This window comes from Heterocephalus glaber, unplaced genomic scaffold (assembly GCF_053883595.1).
Source record: "Heterocephalus glaber isolate CG9 unplaced genomic scaffold, H.glaber_assembly_v1.0 deba00001452, whole genome shotgun sequence".
In the NCBI taxonomy this organism is placed as follows: domain Eukaryota; kingdom Metazoa; phylum Chordata; class Mammalia; order Rodentia; family Bathyergidae; genus Heterocephalus; species Heterocephalus glaber.
In genome coordinates this window covers 16,380,221-16,400,213 of record NW_028258302.1, presented here as the reverse complement: position 1 = coordinate 16,400,213, position 19,993 = coordinate 16,380,221, and the positions used below count along the sequence as shown (strand labels likewise).

At 54.8% G+C, this 19,993-nt stretch overlaps 1 protein-coding gene across 6 annotated transcripts; it reads left to right on the top strand.

The window, feature by feature from the left end:
* The first annotated feature begins 4,529 nt into the window (after window positions 1-4,529).
* On the top strand, window positions 4,530-19,131 carry Selenon (selenoprotein N). 6 transcript variants are annotated; one of them, XM_021263085.2, is made up of 13 exons: window positions 4,533-4,720; window positions 4,981-5,512; window positions 6,020-6,140; window positions 8,422-8,555; window positions 10,985-11,194; window positions 11,424-11,548; window positions 11,950-12,087; window positions 13,672-13,753; window positions 13,878-14,066; window positions 14,375-14,480; window positions 15,450-15,562; window positions 15,647-15,748; window positions 16,957-19,131. In XM_021263085.2, the coding sequence occupies exons 1-13, from the start codon at window positions 4,692-4,694 to the stop codon at window positions 17,137-17,139; spliced, it is 2,064 nt and encodes a 687-aa protein (XP_021118744.2). In that variant the 5' UTR covers window positions 4,533-4,691; the 3' UTR covers window positions 17,140-19,131. The 6 variants fall into 6 exon arrangements, 5 of the variants coding, with proteins under 5 accessions (XP_021118744.2, XP_021118747.2, XP_004850671.3 ...); XM_021263088.2 differs by having other exon boundaries at window positions 4,542-4,720; window positions 16,969-19,131; XR_015452779.1 differs by lacking the exon at window positions 14,375-14,480 and having other exon boundaries at window positions 4,530-4,720; window positions 16,969-17,053.
* The last annotated feature ends 862 nt before the right edge of the window (window positions 19,132-19,993 follow it).

Genomic DNA, 19,993 nt, shown 5'->3' with positions numbered 1-19,993 from the left:
GTGACCTCGCCCACCTCTTCCATCAACACTGACAATGTTCCCCACTCCCGGTGCTCAGAAAACTCCCTCCTGCAACATGTCTTTGAAGTATAAAAATCCCACTGAAGTATATCTACACCATGGAACATTATTCAGCCATAAAAAGAAGGAAATTCTGTTATTTGCAGCAACATGGATGGAATGAATGAGGAAGCCAGGGGTGTCCCAAATGGACACTTCATGAGAACAGAGGCCTGGGCTTATCTAGGCCAGCTGCCCACAGCTGCTGCAGGCCTTCAATGAGGCCATGCCCTGGTCCACCCTCAGCTGGCTGGGGCCAGGAGGGACATTTTTCCAAGCTCCCCAGTCAACATGAGGATCACTGGGCAGGACTAAGTACTAGTTGAGTCTCCTGGGGGAGATTTTGGGGCTGGACATTGAATACCAAAGTCCAAACGAATTTTTCCTTTCTGAACAACCAGCCTCCTCTCCATCCTGACACTCATCTGGGACTGCAGGGTGAGACTTAAAAATGTCAAGACAGCAGAGCTCCATGCATGAACTTGTCATTTGGGGACCTCCTAAGGGTTAAAGTGCGGCCTGGGCAGATGGTGTTGAATTTGTTGTCCCAGATGCCACTCGTCATGCTTGTGCCTTTTGAACTGTGTCCAGGGCCAAGGCGAGCAGGGTGACAAGCTGGCCTGCTCTGCTCAGAACTAATGAGGTACTAGGATGTGGGACACTCAGTCTGAAAGCAGCAAAGTCCAAACTGGGATGAGCCAGTCAGGGACGAACGATTCCTCCGCTGCATTTGAGCTGTTTTATCTCATGAACCCTGGTCTCGGTTGTGCCCTTCCGAGTTTTAACCAGAGATGGATAGAGGAGGACTTTCTCATGACCATGCAAAAGCTTCTGCACCTTAATTATACATGAGATGCATTGCTATAAATGGTATCTTCTAAATTAAGACAAAACTCGGTGGAATTTTTTTTAAATATATTTTTAAATTTTAATTGACACATCGTAATTACACATATTTATGGGGTACAATGTGGCATTTTGATACATGTATACAATGTATAATGATCAGATCACATAACTGGCTTATCTATTACCTCAAACAGTTATCATTTTGTTGTGTTGGGAACATTCAAACTCCTCTCTATTAGCTATTTTGAAATACATAATTACTGCCAAGCAGAGTTACCCTCTTATGCTACAGAACATCGGGAGCTATTCCTGCTATCCAGCAGCACTGCTGTACCCACTAACTACCCTCTCCTTCTCCCACACCCTTCCCAGGTTGATAACCACTACTCCCAACTTCTATGAGATCAACGTTTCAGCTTCCACAGAGAAATGAAAATATCCAGTATTGGTCTCTCAGTGCCTAACTTACTTCACTTAACATAATGTACTCATCCAAGAACAATTAAAATTTCTCCCAACCCAGGGAGGCTCAGCAGGGACCCAGAAGCCTTTCCTGACCTGAAGAAACAAATCTCTCTCTGTGGGAACAGTTCAGGAGCCAACCTGAGCCTGCTGGGATCCTTAAAGCCAATCTACTTTCTAACTAATTAGTGCCTGGCCCAGTGCCCATGAATCCAGCCAAACCACTCAATGCTGCAAGGCCCAGGGGCCTCTGTGCCCACACAGGCCAAAGGTTACTCGCTTCTCCCTCCTTCGATGATCTCATGGAACCTGTGGCTTTCAGTGTCATTTGTAGGCTGGCAACTCCCAAATTCACAGCTCAGCCCTCCCCAAATCCCTTCCCTATAGCTCACAGCACACACATGTTCTTAACACCTCCTCTTCAGTGTCCGCACAAGGGCTTCTCCCCTGACCCAGGCCCTCTAGGCTTCCTCCCCTTGGGATGGCATCACCAGCCAGCTGACCTCAAGCCAAAGTGGATACTGTCTCTCCTCTCACTGCCCACTTCGGGCCATCAGCAGGTCTCAGCTCTGACTCCTGCACACCTCCTCCTCTTCCAACCTCAGAGTGACCACACCACCCCAGCCCAGCCCTAGTCTTCTCCCCCAGGAGACTACACCAGCCTCTGGCTTCCTTCCTGCCTCTCCTGCTCCCAGACACCGGGAAGCTCCTTTAAAAAAAAAAGCTTTCTTGTGATGTCATTTGTATGACACAAAAATCCACCCATTTAAAGTGTACAATTGATGGGGTGTTTTCTTCCCCCGGTATATTCACAGTTGTGTAACCATCAACATAATCTAATTTTAGAATATTTTGTCTCCCAGAAAGAAATTTCAGCCAAGCACGGTTAGCACATGCTTGTCATCCCAGCACTCTGGGAGACTGAGACAGAAGGATCACAAGTTTGAGACCAGTCCCAGGCCCACAGGAGGTAATTTGTTAAGGCCCACCTGATCCAGGCACACTTATGCTATTCCTGCCATGGCTTTGGAAGCCTCAGTTTCCTTAAGTGACCAGGTGCTGCTCTCATCACTGGCTGCCCAGGTGTTAGGTTTGGGTCTGGAGAAGATCACCTGTCTCTCTAGAGTCCCAGATCAGAGGAAAAACACCAAATAGAGCCAAAGGGCCGTTTTGCTGGCTGGTTGCCTTGGTGGAGCTTGGTGGAGAGCAGCGCCCCCTGCAGGAGCCAGGCCCTGCTGGGTGAGTCTCCCCTGGGAAGCTGGGAAGCAGGAGGAGGCTACTGGAGGGCAGGCAGGGGTGTGCGTATATGAGACCAGAGAGGTAGGACCGAGAGCAGAGTTTGAGCAGAGACCCCACTGCTGCTTAACATGGTGCAACCAGGCTAGACCCTCCCTCCTCCCCAGGGGGAAAATGCGGCCAGCAGTGTTCACCAACACTGCAGTGAGGAGTGTGAGATCAGGAGTCCTCCACCTCCCAACAGAACCAAGGGCCCAGCACTGTGCAGGGCATGATGTGGCTGAATGTCCCTCTCTTCTGGTGACTCCCTTTGTCTCAAGGATAAAGCCCAGGCATTTCTCCAGCTGGCCGGAGCCTGAGCCTGTCTTTCCTGCCTCCTCCTCTTCTTCTTCCTCTGGAGTCCCTCTGCTGGCATCCTCTGCAGTAACCCATGGATACTGCATCAGGCTTCATGCCACTGGGCTTGTGCCTCTGCTGTCCCCAGCTCCTAGAATGCTCTTCCCCACATGCTGTGACTGGTGACCTCCTGAATCCAGTGCTCTGGGCAGCCTCTCCTGAGTCCTGCTGACAGTCAGGGACGCCCTCTCAGAATGCTCACCCATGGAGGGGAGTGAGGGCCCACTGACTTGTCTGAAGGAGCAGAGACTCTGTTTTATTCTCTGTTCTGCCAATTCCAGAACAGACTGCAGTAGACCCTTGATAAACGTGTTGTTGAATGAATGAGTTCCCTGCTAACCTGTGAGGTCCCCAAGGATATGACTAACATGTCATGTGCCTGAAAGTTTCCATTTGCCACCCTTTTCCCCACCCTGGGAGGAATAAGATGCCAAAGAGACCCTGCAGAGCCATCTCTGGGCAGAATTTCCCTGCTGGCCCAAACTCTCAAGGCCCTGTGCTGCTCAGGAGATGAGTCCTTCTGGGAAGGGTGCCCACCAGGGGCTCTGCTCTGCTGCCAAAGCCCAAAGGTGCCCGCTCCCCAGAACCAGCAGAAGATCCATCCACTGCCCAAGGCTCCCTGAGCCAAGTCCCATAATCCCCACCCCACATCCCCTGCTCTGAGTGGCCCCCATGCCCTGCAAGCCCTAGTGGCCCATCCCTTCAGCCCTGGGCAGCAGAGACCAATGGAGTTGCTATGTCTTTAACAACAGCAAGTGTAATAACTAAAAGTAATCTGGCAAAGAAAATTCCTCTCGTTTATTTTCCAGGGACCTTGGTTCATCAATCTTCTCCTCCTAACCTGCTTTATGCTCTGTTAATTTTGCTTCCTGATAGAACAGAATTTGGTTTTCTAATAACATCTGTCCTTTGCACACTGTCCCCAAACATTAGCAATAATGAGTTGGAAGTGGTACAGTTGGAAGACTTGGAAAGCCAACACCAGATGTCAGGCCCTCGGTGGGTCTGAGGATGTGCGGCCAGAGCACAGGACAAGGTCTGGGTCAGGCCCACAGCCCTGGAGAGTCCCCGGAAGCCACTTCTCCAACAGACACTGGGGGAGTGGCCACCATGTGCCAGGACCTGCACGGATGCTCGGAGGACAGAGTCGTGCCCCACGCGGCACAGTCATGACTGGTTACCAAAGGACAGGAATGGCAGTAGAGGCCAGTCCCAGTCTGGACCATCCCTCTGGGGGACGGCAAGAAAAATGGACTCAGACAAACCCTGGTGCCAGATCTCACACTCCTCAACTGAAAAAGGATGGGCAATCCTTACTTCATTCGGTGGCCTGAGAACAACATGCCATAACAATCAATCCATGACTGGCACAGTGTAGAGGCTTGAAATCCACTGGATCCCTCCGGTTTCCCAGACCTGACAGCAGTACCTACACCGAGAGCTGGTTTTGATCGCTAAGGGGCGCTGCTCACTCCCCTGGGCTGAGTTCTTGTCTAGAGGTTTCACAGCTGCTCTCTGGGGAGAGCAGACATAGCCGCCCCACAAGCTTTGGGGATGGGGATAGTGGAAGAGAGCGTGGCGGGAACCAGGGCTCCTGGGGATGGACACAGAAAAGTACTTCCTCTGTCTCCATTCCCAAGGCCCTCCTCTGAGCTGCCAAGGGTTCCCCGGAACTGCTACTCCTATGCATGCCGGACCAGCAGAGCAGAGGGTGCAGGTAACTCACGGGGCCCTGGCTATCTGCAGAGGGGCCACAGCATCTACATTGCACGGTCCCTGCTCTCCAGGAGCAGAGCCTCCTGCGTGCCTCCTATGCGGGAGGGAGGACCCCTGCCCCATGGGAAGGTGTCCGCCTGCGTGGCCCGGAATAGGAAGACCCCCACAGTGATGAAGCACCAGAGATGGCCCTCCAACTAGACTAAAAGGGACCAGGCCCTGAACTTCCTTTTCAGTTTTTCTCCTTCTTGATCCCTGCAGATGTTGCAGAAATACGTGCGTAAGGACGGCACGCGGGTGCCCAACAGCTTCTGGCAACAGAGGACCAGAGGCCTCGGTGGCCAGGGTGCAGCTGCAGGATTCTCCCGGGCTCCGGCCGCAGCGCCTTCTCCTTTCCGTGTCCGGGTCACAGCCTGGAGCGGGATCACAGAGGCTGGCGCAGGCGTGCGGGGCTACGGGCCAGGAAGAGTCGAGGGGACGCGAAAGGGCCTGCGGAGCCGCACGTCCCAACGCCAGGGGCCGGATCCAGCCCCTCGGCCGCCGCCCCGCCCGCCGGCCCGCCCCCGGCCGCCGCCCCGCCCACAGCCCGTTAGTTGGCCGCGCTGCCGCCATGAGCCAAGCCGACGAGCGCGGGCCGCCCAGCCCCGGCCCTGGCGACCCCGGCGACCCCGCCGACCCGGCCCGCAATCGCGGGCGCGCCCTGGCGCTGCTCGGAGCCCTGCTGGCCGCCGCCGTCGCTATCACCGCCCAGGTCCACACCTACCTCTCCGAGGCCCAGGCGGCGGCGCGGCAGGTCGGGGACCCAGGGATGGGCAGAGGGAAGCGAGGGGCGCTGGGCAGGACGCGAGGAAGAGGAAGAACTGAGGACTGGCTAGGGTGAGGCAGGGCTGCTCAGACTGGAAGGGCCCCTGAGAGGGGGGCCTTGGACATGACGCCGGACAAAGCCTCAGATGCTGGGACTGGAGAGCCTGGTGGGGGACTGGGAGCGCAGGGACCTGGGGAGAGGAGGCGGCAGAGGCAGGAGGGGACAATGGCAAGGCCTGGGTGAAGCAGGACCCGGAAGGAGACTGGGACAGACTGGGAGAATGGACCATCCACCCACGAAGGCAGAGTGGAGCAGGGAGCAGAAGTGACTAGAAGGGGACTCGGACTATTCAGAGGTGACATTTGGACAAAAGGATGGGCAAGTATGGAGAGAACTCAGGGTAGTGGAAGCTGCTGTATCAGGAAGCAACTGGCTGTTTGGGACAGGGAGGTTGGGGCATCTAACCGGTCCTCAGCCCAGCTCCTGCCTCCCCAGCAGGAATCCGCACAGAAGGCCCTGGGGACAGAAGGCCTCTTTCTCTTCTCCTCGCTGGATACTGACCACGATATGCGTCTCAGCCCCGAGGAGTTCAAACCCATCGCAGAGAAGCTGACAGGTACCAGAGAGGCTGGGGACTGGGAGGAAGGTGTGTGATGGTAAAGGCAGCCTGCAGTGGAGGAGCTCTGTGTCCATTCCCATCCAACCTCTTGTGACCTCTGTCAAATGTAGGATCTTGGCACACAGTGATTATCCAGCTTGCCTGGTGGAAGTCAGTCAGTATGGGACAGGCAGGAGAGAGATGCCGGCACCAGAGTACCTTTCTGTGTTTCAGGGAGACGGGTCACTCGCTGGCTTCGTGGCCTGTGTCACTGCTGGACGAGGAAGGTCAGATGAAAATGCAGATTTGCTGCGGCGACTGTGTATCAGTGTGTCTCGGGCAGGCAGTTCTGCCATGAAAGCAGATGGGCAGCTGAGCAGGTCTCACCCTCTGGCTCTGCCTTTACCTCTTACTCCGTGTATGCGTCTCTGAGTATCTGCACAGCCACCTCCTGTCCTTTTCTGTGACCAGAGAGCCAGAGTTCTCTCCAAATAACATTTTAGCAAAGTTTGTGGGCTTAGGACACTTCTAATTTTTTCATCTAAATCTCATCAGGAGAAAAGAATCCCTCCACTGCCTCTAGTGTGTGAATGCAAAACATGGACCATCTTTTGGGAAATCAGAGGGCAAAAAACAACCAAACAAATAAACAAAATCAAGCAATAAGTAGAGGCAAACAGTTCTCTCTCATTGGTAGAATTATGCATGTGTTTAATGTTCTGCTTTCTACTTTGAGATTCTTAAAAATCATCTATAGTGATATAATAAAATGTTACTTATAATTCAGAAAACAACATTTTTATGAAAAAACCAAAGGGAAGGGCTGGGGATTTAGCTCAGTGGTTTCACCGCCTGCCTCAAAAGTGCACGGTCCCGAGTTCGATCCCTGGTACCCCCCCCCCCAAAATCAAAGGGGTAGAAAAGGCTGGGGTTCTTTTTGTTGTTGCTGTTGTTGTTGTTGTTGTTTTTGCAGTGCTGGAGATGGAACCCTGGGCCATGTGCATGGTGGGCAAGTGCTCTTCTACTGAGCTACATCCTCAGATTTTTTTTAAAAAGAGATCAGTTCTTATTATGTTGCCCAGGCTGGCCTGAATCTCCTGAGCTCAAGTGATCCTCCCACCTCAGCCTCCTGAGTAGTGCTGCACTGCACCTGGCTAAACTGAGTATTATTCTTCACAATTATCTGTGATACTAGTAAAATAATTGAATGAGCAAAGCAGACTAATAACCCTGCATTTTCTTACCGCCCCCTTCTGCTACAGTTTCCAGATCACTGAGGATATTTGACTGCATTGACTTATAAATACAGAATAATAGTGAGTTTTAGAACAGGGATTCGCATCCAGAGTGGCTGGGCAGTTTGTTGATTCCTGCCTCTTCAGGTTCTGACTCAGTAGATTCTCTCAGATGGGATCAGGCCATCTGCATTTGAAGAGCATCCTGGGTGCTTCAGATGACTCCTAATTGAGAGCTGCTTTTTTTTTTTTTTGGTACTGGGGATCCAACTCGGGTCCTTGCGCTTGCAAGGCAGGCAACGGAACCACTGAGCTAAATCCCTGGAATGCACCCGTTCAGCCTGCACCTATACAGCCTTCCAGCTGGCCACCAGGGCCACCAAATGCGAGGCAGGGCTCTGTGGCTTAAATCTCCCTTGGCAGAGCACATAGGATGAGCCCAGTGTGCTTCAGTCTACAGGTGTTTCTTAGTCATCCCTTTTGAAATGGGCATCCTTTCTCCCTTAAACCTTGCAGTGATGCTCTCCACACTAGAAAGATGACATACTTGGCAGCTCCCTGAGCAGGAGATGTGAGAAATCAAGTTCCCTTCTACAGAAGGAAGTCAGGCCACCCAGGAGAACAAGGAGAAGCAGATCTCGTCACCCCGCACCAATGCCCTTTCAGTGACACCAGAGACACCTGATTCTCTTTCTGCCTTCCTTGACTGAGTCCCTCACAGTCCCCCAAGACCCAGAAGAGTCAGGACTGATTGGAGGTTTAGAGCAAATCAGGCCTGGGTTTCCACGCTGACTCTCCTGCTGCCTAGCTGTGTGACCCTGGGGAAGTGACTCTGAGCCTCCACTTTCTCATGTGTAAAACAGTTAGTAATAATGTTATTATCTGCCTCCCAGGGCTATCATGTAACTATAATGCTATACATGCTGGTTGTTATTCTGTGATTGTTAACTGTTAACCCAGCTCTGAGCCTGGCTCCCTCCATCACCAGCCAGTGGGAACATCCTGAGAGAAGTAAGGGCCTGCAGCCCAAGGGCAGGGCCTCTGCAGCCATCTGTATCTCACAGGGTCAACACCTGTGGCCACCTATGAGGAGGAGGAGCTGCCCTCCGACCCCAGTGAAGAGACCCTCACCATAGAAGCCCGATTCCAGCCTCTGCTCCCTGAGACCATGACAAAGAGCAAAGATGGCTTCCTAGGGGTAAGTGGGGGCAGAGGTGGCCCCTCAGGCAGACAGTAAGATCCCCTGGTGTGCTCCATCCTGAGGATGGGTCTGTGCTTGCTTCCTCTGTCCTTCCTTTGCCAGCTGTCCTCTACATCCCACTGTGCCAGATCCCGGAGTCCAAGACTGTTGTGCATCCCTGTTGTCCAGGTCCACAGTCCAGTGGGGCAGTGGGGAGAAGCATGTGCCCCTCCTCCAAGCGGGCTTCCGGGACCACAGGGAAGGGGGAGGGGTGGGGTGAAGTCAAGCCCAGGTAATGCAGCTGCACCACTTACAGTGACAACTTCACATCCATCTCTCCCCAGACCTCTAGCAGGTGCCTGGCTCCCAGCAGTGCTCTGTTGAACTCTAATAAACTAGAACTGGTGAGGTTAAGCCCCCTGCCAGGGGAGAGGGCGGAGGAGGAGGAGGAAAAGGAGGAGGAGACGGGTTAGCATCACCAGCATCCCCCGCCCCCAGGCCCTGTGGATGTGGTCTGAGGACACCTCAGGGCCCAAGCCACCCCTGACCCTCCCCACCCTATACTCTCTCTCCTACCCACTCAGCCTTCTCTCTCCTTCATGCCAGCCAGCCTCCCTTCCACACATCTCCAGGCTTTCTCAGATGCTGTGAGCCTTCTCGCTGTGTTCCTTCTGCCAGGGATGACGTTTTTTGTGCCCAGCCCACACCGACACAGCTGAAATGCCACTTCAGCATGAGCAGAAGCCTGAAGGCAGATGTGGCAGGCCAATGGGTCAAGGCCAGAGGGCTGCTGGGGCTGGACCCAGGGCACGTTGCAGGGCCGTCCTGGTCAGTGGGGCTTCAAGAGAAGTTGCCAGACGGCCAAGGGTCTGGTGGTCTGACTTTGCAGCTGCAGAACACCCCAGCAGATTTTGAAAGAAGAGATCCCACATCAGATTTGTGCTCTCCAGGCTGGTGTGGGCAAGGGGCCAGGACGTGGGTAGCTCAGGGAGAGACAGGAGCAAGCAGACCAGCTCCCAGAGTGGGAGGAGCCCAGGGACACAGAGAGGAAGCACAGCCTGGAGGATGCTGGGAAAGGCAGGGCGAGGTGTGGCTACTGATAGAGAGGAGGGCAGGGGGACTCAGGCTGATTGCTGGTGACCAGTGCATGGTGGCCGCTGGCCCAGATGAGGACCATAGGAGAGGAGTACGTCTGGTGGGGAGGGAGGAGGTGACACCAGTTTGGACACACTGAAGTTGAGATGCCAGGGGCTGGGGTGTGTGGGGTGTTAGAAATTGTTGGAAACTCAGGTTTGACCTTCCGCAGAAAGATCTAGGGTGGAGGTGGACTTGGTGTGCTGGGCCTTCCTGGTAGATGAGCCCTGACAGAGTGGTGAGAAGCAGGTGGGACATGCACCTGGGCCACACCTGCACTTCCAGAGGAGATGAGCAAGAGCAAGCACCACCCTCTCCAGCAGCTCCCCCAGGGCTGGCCAGCCTGTGACAGGCCCAGACCTGCCTGTTAACTCCCTCCTTCCTCCCACCACCACCCTCCACTGAGCCTGGCTCCTAGCACTATGGACGTGTGAAAGGAGAGGGGACCTATTACTTATCAAAGAAGGGGCAGCTCCCTGGTGACTGAGTTCCCTTGAGGGTGTCAGGCACTCATTGACCTGCTGGCTGATGCCTTGGAGGGACACAGCTCCTGCCTGCACCCCGTGAGGACAGGGAGGAGCTATGCATGGTAGGGTTATTACAAGGGGCTCTTCAGCTCCAGGGTCCCTTTTCTGGGTACCAGGCACTGTGTAGTCAGCCCTGTGGTTCCTCACTCTACTTTCCTCCCACCATGAGCTCAGAGGAAATGGGCTGAGGCCTTGGTGCAAGGTGCCCAGCAAGGGTGGGGCAGGTGACACTCAAGGCAGGGCCCTTTCTGGGGCGACCTCCTTCCCTTTCCCTGTGGTCTCATCCTGCTTTTGACTCGAGATTTTATCCATAAGATGCTTACCCATTTCTCCCATCAGACTCAGCACCAAATACAAATTCTGTCAGTTGACATTAGCTCCTGGCAGAGTCTTGGAGGATTAGAGAGTGGAAAGCCAGGGCCATGGAGGGGCAAGGTGGCCTGGAGCAGGTGCTGGCAGCTGGGCTTGGTCTGTGCAGAAGATGGGGATAGAATCTGTGTGGGACCCCGAGCTTTATCACCCCTGTCCTCCTGTCCTGGGCAGCCCCTCCGGCTCTCATAGCTCCCCCACCTTGACCAAGCTGCACTGGCCTGAGCTGGGCCTCGGTGGGCCATGGGCCATTGCTCCTGCTGGGGCCTAGGAGGGTGAGATGAGCCTCTCTCTGTCAGGACAGGACCACTCTGATGGCTGTCATCAGGGCAGGAACCTCCTTACTCCATTGGCCTGTGGTCTGGCTCAAGGCTTGAGGGACAGGCACCCCAGAGCCTGGGCTTTCCCCTGCCCCAGGTCTCCCGCCTCGCGCTGTCTGGTCTTCGCAACTGGACAACTGCAGCTTCACCAAGTGCAGTGTTTGCTGCCCGCCACTTCCAGCCCTTCCTCCCACCTCGGGGCCAGGAACTGGGAGAGCCCTGGTGGATCATCCCCAGTGAGCTGAGTGTCTTCACGGGTTATTTGTCCAACAACCGCTTCTACCCACCACCGCCCAAGGGCAAGGAGGTAAGGACAGCCATGCGAGACCTGGGGTCTCCTGGGCCCGAAGTAGCCCCCTCCCATGTGCTCCTGGACCCCAGTGCCAGGCCTGGCCTGCCTGCTCTCCTGCCTCCCTCTGGACCTTTCCTCCAGTTCCCCAGAGGCACTGGGCCTTGAAGTCCAGGGCTGACCTCACCCAGCCGGTTCAGGCCCAGAGTGCGTAGCCAGGTAGCCGCATCCCCACTGTGTCCTCCAGGTCATCGTCCACCGGCTGCTAAGCATGTTTCACCCTCGGCCCTTTGTGAAGACCCGCTTTGCCCCTCAAGGGGCTGTGGCCTGCCTGACTGCTGTCAGTGACTCCTACTACACTGTGATGTTCCGGTGAGTGGTCTGCCCAGTGGCCAGGGACTTCAAGGCAGCGTGGGAGGTGCAGCGCAGACAAGCAAGGGCCTGCCTGAAGCCCCCAGCTCCACCACTCCCACCTTGTGCCTCAGGCTCTAAGCCTCTGGTCCCTCCTCTGTGTATCAGGGTACATGAGGGTTTGGTGAGAAATGTCTGGAACTTGCTTAGCCTGAGGTTGGTGGGCTGGAGAAGCTGTAGGAGGTCAGGGTAGGTCAAGAGACAGCATGCCAGTTGATCCTGAAATATGGCTGCTCTTGGAGGGACACACTTTCTCCCTGTGCCTCATTCCCCCTCCGTCGTCCTGTCCTGTCTCTCGGCAGTCTGGCCAGGCTGGGGACAGGGAGATGAGGGCTTTAGCTTAACTGGCTCTGTTCCCACAGGATCCATGCTGAGTTCCAGCTCAGTGAGCCCCCTGACTTCCCCTTCTGGTTCTCCCCGGGCCAGTTCACCGGCCACATCATCCTGTCAAAGGATGCCACCCACATCCGTGACTTCCGGCTCTTCGTGCCCAATCACAGGTGGGAGCTGGCCCTGGCTGAGCACAGTACCCTGCTACAGCTTTTTGCATCCCAGCTGCAGGAGCTCACAAGGAGAGGGGCCCAGAGACCCTTCAGACCCCTCAGTCCCGGCCCCTCCCCTTGCTCCCAGAGCCAGCTCTTGGGAAGGACCTGGCACTGCCCAGGAGGAGAGAAGGAGAGGTGGACGGATGAGGGTCACGCCATCGCACAGCATGCATTCCCCAGGCACCCATTGGGCCTGGCCCTCCACCTCTGTACAGGGGCCCAGTGTAGCAGCCAACAGACCCTCCCTAAAGCTGATGCCTTCCACCTTGCTATGCTCATGGGCCCCAGGCAAATCTGAAACTGCAGCCTGCTCATGCTACCAAGGGGAGGGAAGGCAGCAGGGCTGCTGAGCAGGGCTGGTGGTGGTCCAGGAAGGCTTCCCAGAGGAAATGACATCTCCACAGAAACCCGGGGTAGAAAAGGGTTTTCAGCAGAGGGAACAGCACATGCAAATGCCTGGGGCAGACCCTCCACCTCCACGGAGCCTTTGCAGGGCTTCTCGGACAGGACTATACCTGCCACCTGCCTGTCAGCCTCTCCTGCTCAAGGTCATCACCTGTCAGCAGAACAGTGGACCAGGGGCCTGGCTTTGAGAGCTTCCTCCTTGATACCAAGTGGCTACTTAGCAGCCCTGCATGACGTCTGTACCCCAGCTGAGAGCCGGGAGGCTCCTAGTTAAGTCTTGGGCATGGCACTAATGTGCTGTGTGGCTGTGGGCAAGGTCCTGGCCCTCTCTGGGGCTCAGTTTTCTCATCTGCTAGTGGGAGGCTGACTCCTGGTCTGTTTCACCTCTGGGGCAGAAGTGAGGGGATGTTTGGGATAAGCTGGGAAGAGCAAGTAAACCCTAGGAGTGGGAGTGGCTTCATCCTCTTCCCAGAGAGGCAGGCAAGGATGTGTGAGACCAGAGGGGAAACCAGGAGGAAGCACAATTCCACTCCAGCCTCCCCTAGCAAGGAGTGCCTGGCCTGTAGGCTCAGCCCAGCTGGCCTGGGTTGTTGAGGTGGGAGGTCCTGGACTGGATGAGACAAGGGCAGATGACCAGCCAGCCCAGGAAGCTGCTCCTGGGCCACAGGGATGGCCCAACACGGGGCACCCAGCTCACCTGCACCATTTCACGGCAACCCAGGTGGCTGGTAGTCGGTCCTGGGGTGCCCCCATGTGGCGCAGCTGCATATTGCATTAATCAGGCCAGATTTGCTGTCCGCTAGAGGAAAGTGGGATGGCCCTTGCAGGGACCTGATGTCTGGTTTTCACTCTTGCCTTATGCTGTCTCCTACAGGGAGGCACTGACCATCTCTGTACCCCAAAGGGTCATGGGCACACGTGCTGTGAGAGCCCTGGTGGGAACAGTCCCAGGCTGGGCCAGTGGCTGTGGTAGTGTCTCAGGAAGGGGCAGCCTGGGAAGAAGACCGAGCTGGGCACTGTGCAGAGCTTCAGTATCCTCATCTGTGAAATGGGACAATGTTCATGTTAAGCGAGATGAAGGCTCACGTGGCAGTGGGCTTTGACGATGTTGCTGCTCTGGGTTGGCATCCCCAGGTCTCTGAATGTGGACATGGAGTGGCTGTACGGGGCCAGTGAGAGCAGCAGCATGGAGGTTGACATCGGCTATATACCCCAGGTGAGCCCACAGTGGGACCCTGCCCGGGCCCCAGCTTTCCCTGGGCCTCAGAATTCCCACCTCTCCGATGAATGGCACATCCTCAGGGTCTCTTGGAGCCCCTCACCACTGACCTCTGGCCCAGATGGAGCTGGAGGCCACAGGCCCTTCCGTGCCCTCCGTGATCCTGGACGAAGATGGTAATCTGATTGACAGTCGCCTGCCCTCGGGGGAGCCCCTCCAGTTTGTGTTTGAGGAGATCAGGTGGCAGCAGGAGCTGAGCTGGGAGGAGGCTGCCCGGCGCCTGGAGGTGGCCATGTACCCCTTCAAGAAGGTGAGCCCAGGCTGGGGGAGGCTGGGGTTGGGTTCTGCGGGTTGAGGCTGAGAGCACTGCAGTAACTGTGGGTGCCAACAATGGAGCACTCGGGGCTGGCTGGGCCATGGGTGCTGGCCCTGTGCCACTGTGACTATAGAAGAGGTGCCCAGTTCAGCCACACTCGTCACACACATGCAGACAGACAGACACATACACACTCACACATACCTACAGGCATGCATGTACACAGCCTCACATACACATGTATACTCAGCCCCTAAAGAGGACCCTAGCCACACACAGTAGCTAAGCTCTGTCTGCCTCAGGTCACCTACCTGCCATTCATTGAGGCCTTCGACCGAGCCAAGGCCGAGAACAAGCTGGTGCACTCGATCCTGCTGTGGGGGGCCCTGGACGACCAGTCCTGCTGAGGTGAGGGAGATCAACCACTTCTGAGGGGAAAAAGGAGAGACTTCACACTTTGTGGGCATCGGGGCTAGAGATGAATAGGAGCCTCCTGTGGGAGCCACAGAGCAGGGGTGCGGGCTTGGAAGACCCTGTGCAAAATCCAGAGGAAGCTGCTGGGTGAAGAGAAGGCCATGGCAGACCAGGTTCAGACTCAGCCATTTTCAACTTGGTGACTTTGCCCAAGTGACTTCCGCTCCCTAAGCCTGTATCCTCACCAATGACGGGAGGGCTAACATACTTACCTCCCTGAGTTGTGAAAATGAATGTGAAACTACCTTGTGCCCTGTAAAGTAGTATCCACAAAGGGGAGAGAAAATAGTACCAGAGGCGGGGCTTGTGTTTCTTACTCAGGAAACTCACCAAAGACTTGCTGGATGTAAAGTTCTTTGGGTGTCCAGCAGTGTGTTCAGAGATGAGTAAAACAATGGCTTTGCCCTCATCTGGTTCTGGGTACCTGCTGTACCAAGCAGTAGGCCAGGCGCTGGCATCCCCTAGGGTGGTGCAGAGGTAGATGTGGAATGAATAAGTCTCAGTATGGCGAGTATCATATGAGGCATGGCCCAGCGTGGCGTGAGAGTTTGTAGCTGGAGATCAGGGGCAGCTTCGTGGTGAAAGCAACATTTAAGTTGAGACTTTGAAGGATGAGTAGGAAAAAGAGGGTTCTGGGTAGAGGAACAGTCTTCGTGTAAAGGCACAGAGTTCAGGGGATTTGAGAAGCTGTCACTGTCCAGAAATCACTGGGCCAGGTAGAAACCCCCACAGTGAACCTCAGCCCAGGAAGCTGGTGTGTTACTTGAATCTATTAGTTTACCTGGGTGCAGAGACCATTCTGCAGCCCATGAGTTTTGCCCAAAGCAAGACCACTACTGACTGGAAGCCCCAGTGGGACATGTGGGGCACCTCACCCTCTGGCCTCGGCCTCTCCCTGAACAGGTTCGGGGCGGACTCTCCGGGAGACTGTCCTGGAAAGTTCGCCCATCCTCACCCTTCTCAATGAGAGCTTCATCAGTACCTGGTCCCTGGTGAAGGAGCTGGAGGACCTGCAGGTGAGTGGCTGGGAACAGCCCTGGAGGGCCCCAGGGAGAGTGCTGGGGGCTGAGGTACCAGGAGTGTGCTGACTGTCCCCACAGAGCAATGCAGAGAACCTGTCACATCGGCAACTGGCGGGCCTGCACCTGGAGAAGTACAGCTTCCCCGTGGAGATGATGATCTGTCTGCCCAATGGCACTGTGGTAAGCACCAAGGATTGCAGGGAGCAGAAGTAAGGGACACAGACAGCCAGTGCCTCAGGAATGGCATTGCAGGTGTTGGGGCACCCTCACTAGAAGCAGGACCTCAGCATCACTCTGGGGACCACACAGTAGCAGGGTCAGAGTGTCTCCAGGTGTAACAGATTGTTCGGTGAGCAGAAGCATGGCCTGGAAGGAAGGCTTCCCAGGGACCATCGTAGCCAGTCTGGTTTAGCAGGAGGGAGGAATGGGGCCTTGTGGCAGGCAGAGAAGACCAGGCTGGGGCCTGGCCGGAGCCAGGCTTCCAGACCCTGTCTTTCCTGAGGAGTCCCTTTTCCATCCTCACCCACATCTCTCACAGGGTCCTCACAACAGTGTCAAGAGACAGGCGATCACTGATGTCCATTTTATTTACAAGGAAAGTGAGGCTCAAAGGGTTCAGAGACTTGGCATGCAGAAGTGCAGCTGACTTTGCAGTGGGCCTGCATGAGCCTCAGAACCTCCAGGTCCTAGAGGGAAGCCAGCCTTACCCTGTAATCCCACAGGAGGGTGGTCTGCTGCCTCAGGAGCTTAGAGTGGGAGCAGTGTAGGAGCAGGAGCTGGGCTGGGTGGCCAAGGCATTCAGGGAGGGCTTGGGGAGAGGAAAGGCAGCAGGCAGGAGGCTTCTGCTGTCCCAGGTCCAAAGGGCCCTGGAGATGTGGAGAACGGGGAGAGGCATGGGGGAGCCAGGCAGCTTGAAGGTATCACTGGCTCCTGTCTTGTGGTGCCCATACAGGCTGGGGCCCTGGAGATGGACAGGCGGGACTGCCTGGGGGACTCTGTGTAGTGTGCTTCTCTCACTCATCTGTTGATTGTTCACCCATTCAGCCGCTAGTGGATGGGGAAAAGGGGCCCATCATGTACTGGACATCGATAGAAGTGAGTTTGGAGTTCAGGGTTCGCAGCAACAGAGAGGCAAGAGCCATTTTGAGGAATGGGTAGGAAGGGGAAGAAGGTAGTGGAAAAGGTGACCCTGAAAGATGTTAGGTTTCTGCCTAGTAGACAAGATGGCAGGAGTCTATAGCCAGAGGCCCTGTGTGAACAGGGGCAGAACAGCCTGTCCTGGGTTAAGTTCTGGAAAGTGCCTCCCAGAGCGAGGACTGTGGAGGCTTGAAAGTGGCTGCTTCTCCCCAGACAGTGAGCCTGGGGCCTCCCCGGCTTTCCTCACCCAGCCCTTCTCCCAGGTCCACCACATCAATGCCAACTACTTTCTGGACATCACCTCCATGAAGCCTGAGGACATCAAAGACAACATCTTCAGCTTCTCATCCACCTTTGAAGACCCATCCACAGCCACCTACATGCAGTTCCTGAAGGAGGGACTTCAGCGCGGCCTGCCTCTACTTGAGTCCTAGTGTGTTGCCTCAGTGGGCCTCAGCTGTCTCAGACTGGAGAAGCTCCTAGCCCTCCTCACCCTAGGCTGCCTCTCAGGGCCTGAGGTCAACTGAGGGTGGCCATCCAGCTCTGCCTCGGTGATGAGGGTTAGACAGGAGGGGCTTAGACACACAGGATGAACCGTGAGCTCTGTGGCCCCCCAGTCTTTCCCTACCCAGCTGGCTCAAGAAGTTACTCAAGATCCTCCAAGACAGGGTCACCCTTCTTTCCTGGCTTTAATTCTTTCCAGAAGGAAACATGAAGGAGCCGGGGGCAGCGGGGGAGGCAGGCAGCTTTCCTGTCTACACAGAGCTGTCCTTGCTAGCCACACCCCAGCTGCCCTCCTCTGTCTGATATCCCCAGCCTGGGTCCATCTCAGCAGGTGACAGCCTTCTGTGTGCAGAGCCCCTGCCGGTGTGGAACACTGCTGTACTTCAGCTGCTCCCAGTGGCTCAGTGGGCCTTGTGCAGGCCCCCAAACCTGTTTCAGGGCCTGGGAAGTTTCCTGGGAAGTAGGCCTCTGCCATTAGGAAGGACCCACTGAGGGTTGCTAAGGCCCAGGGCCAGGGTACTCCTACTGCCTGCCCAAGCAGAGATCATTGCAGGACTGTGGGAGCCAGGGCGTCCTGACACCTCAGTCCCTGACTCCATGGAAGTACAGCCCAGCCAAAGAACAGGCTGCACCAGAGCCAGCACTGCCCCTGCCACCAGGGGTACCCCAGACCAGCCTCTCTACTGTGGGGCACCTACCAACTCTCCTTGGCCACTCTTGGGGCCTTTGTTCACATCCTGAGCCACTGACCATGGCCAGTCTCTTTTTTATACATCCAAAAAAGTGTTTTTATTTGAACTTTCTCACAGTTTGTAGGTATTTTTTATAACCACAGTGCTGAGGAGAAAGAAGAGAGCAAGGCTCCCTGAGCAGCAGCCCCATGATGGCTGGATCTGAAATCCTAGATGGATCCAGCTTGATGCCTTTGCAGTTGCACATAGGGGAAGCAGTATTCTCTCTTACGTCTCCTCTTCTAGATTTTTAAAAACAGTCTTCAGAGAATGAGTGTACTGAACCCCCAGCTCTATCCTGTCCATGCAGCCTCAGAAGGTATCTTTGGGCTTTTCTCATGAAGGCCTTGAAGTCAGCCTGTTCTTCACATGCCTAACTCTTCCCCACCCCCTCATCCCAGCAGGGGCTCCATCTTAAACCTGACAGAGGAAGAAGGCAGACCTGTCCCTGCATCTGCTGAGTCCTGCCACCCTGGGTGTCCCCATGTGGAGCCTGCCTTAGCCAGTCCTCTTCTTCATTGGGTACTAGGTGTAACAATAGCAGCAGGTTACCAAGAGCCTTCTGTGCCTGGGTCACTGCTAAAATTACAGGTGGTTTCTTATTTAATCCTCACAACAAACTTGTGAGGTAGGTGACCATTCCCATTTTGCAGATGAAGAAATGAGTCTTACGGAAGCAAAGTGACCAAGTTCACGCAGAGTGGTAGAGTTGAGACTCAGACCCATATATAACTCCCAAGCCTGTGTCTTGACCTTGGGGTGTTTCATTTGGCACCACACCCCCACTTCTTCCCCTACCTGTTTGCGCCGAGGTGAAAATCATGCCTCATTTCCCTTTGAGGTCCAGACTGGGCCTGAAGCATGAGCTCAGCCATGTTCTTTGAGTCCTCCTGGGAGATGGTACTTCCTGCCCTTACAGGGAAGGAGGGCACCTGAGTCTGCCTTAGTACCTCCACCAGCTTTAGCTGGGCCTCTGCCCTCCATTCTGCTGCTCCCAGAGGGAGGGCTGATTCCACGTCAATCAAGCCTGGGCTCAGGTAAAGCTCCGACTACTTGAGCTTTCTGAATCTTCTTCATCTGATGCCTCCGCCCCTCCCCAGCCAGGGAAGAGTCCCCAACTGCACTTTTGTCACCTCTTTTCCACTTGCCTCCCTCACCCTAACATGTCCTGTAATAAAATTGGAGAGACTAGGGTGGCTTTCAATGTTTTTCCTTTGAAAAGTTTGAAAAGTGTTCCTTCCTTGGCCTGACTTCCTACCCTTTTGTGACTGGCTTGGCAGTTGGGCAGAGGAGTGGCAGGGGCAGATTTGGGCTGGAGTGTCTTCAGGAACTATCTTGTCTGTCACCAGGAGACTTGAGTGACTTGCCTAAAATAAGTTTGTGACAGACCAAGTGGTAGAATTTATTCTTTTGAGAATCTGGTGCTCTTGTTTTAAGAAAGATCCAGAAGTTAAGCCCATTGTCTTAGAAGCAGAGCTTCAGAGAAAGGTCCTGAGTTCGATCCCTGGCACCAAAAAAAAAAAAAAAAAAAAAAAAAACTTGAGAGAAGCATTGGTGATCTTTGAGATGTGTACTTTAGGAAATATTTGTAAAAGAAGTGTTGAAGCAGAAGAGGGAAAGGAAATACACTGAGCAGGAACCAAGTTGGGAGGGATTCTGGAGCATAAACCACACTACAATCAGACTAGCCTTTTGTACCTTTTATCTGTCAATGACTTGGGGAAGTAAAGAAAATTCCCTGGGTGAGGAGGCTCCATTCTCCTCCTTGTAAGGAGACTTGGATGGAACAGCAGAACAACATCTATACCCAGGAGAGTGAATTTGCATGCTCTGCTATTGCCCAGGAGGGGGAAGTGATGATTGAAGCACAGTTTGCCCTCCCAGAAAGAGCTGGACCTGGAAATCAACCCTCAACATTTGAATATGGTGGGGATGGAAATGAAAGGCTTAACCTCTAGGTCTCTGGCTAAGACCAGTTACCTAACTTGTGGGGCCCAGTAATATGAAAGGCCCTTGGCTTTTTGGTTTTTTTTTTTAATTATAATAGACTTTT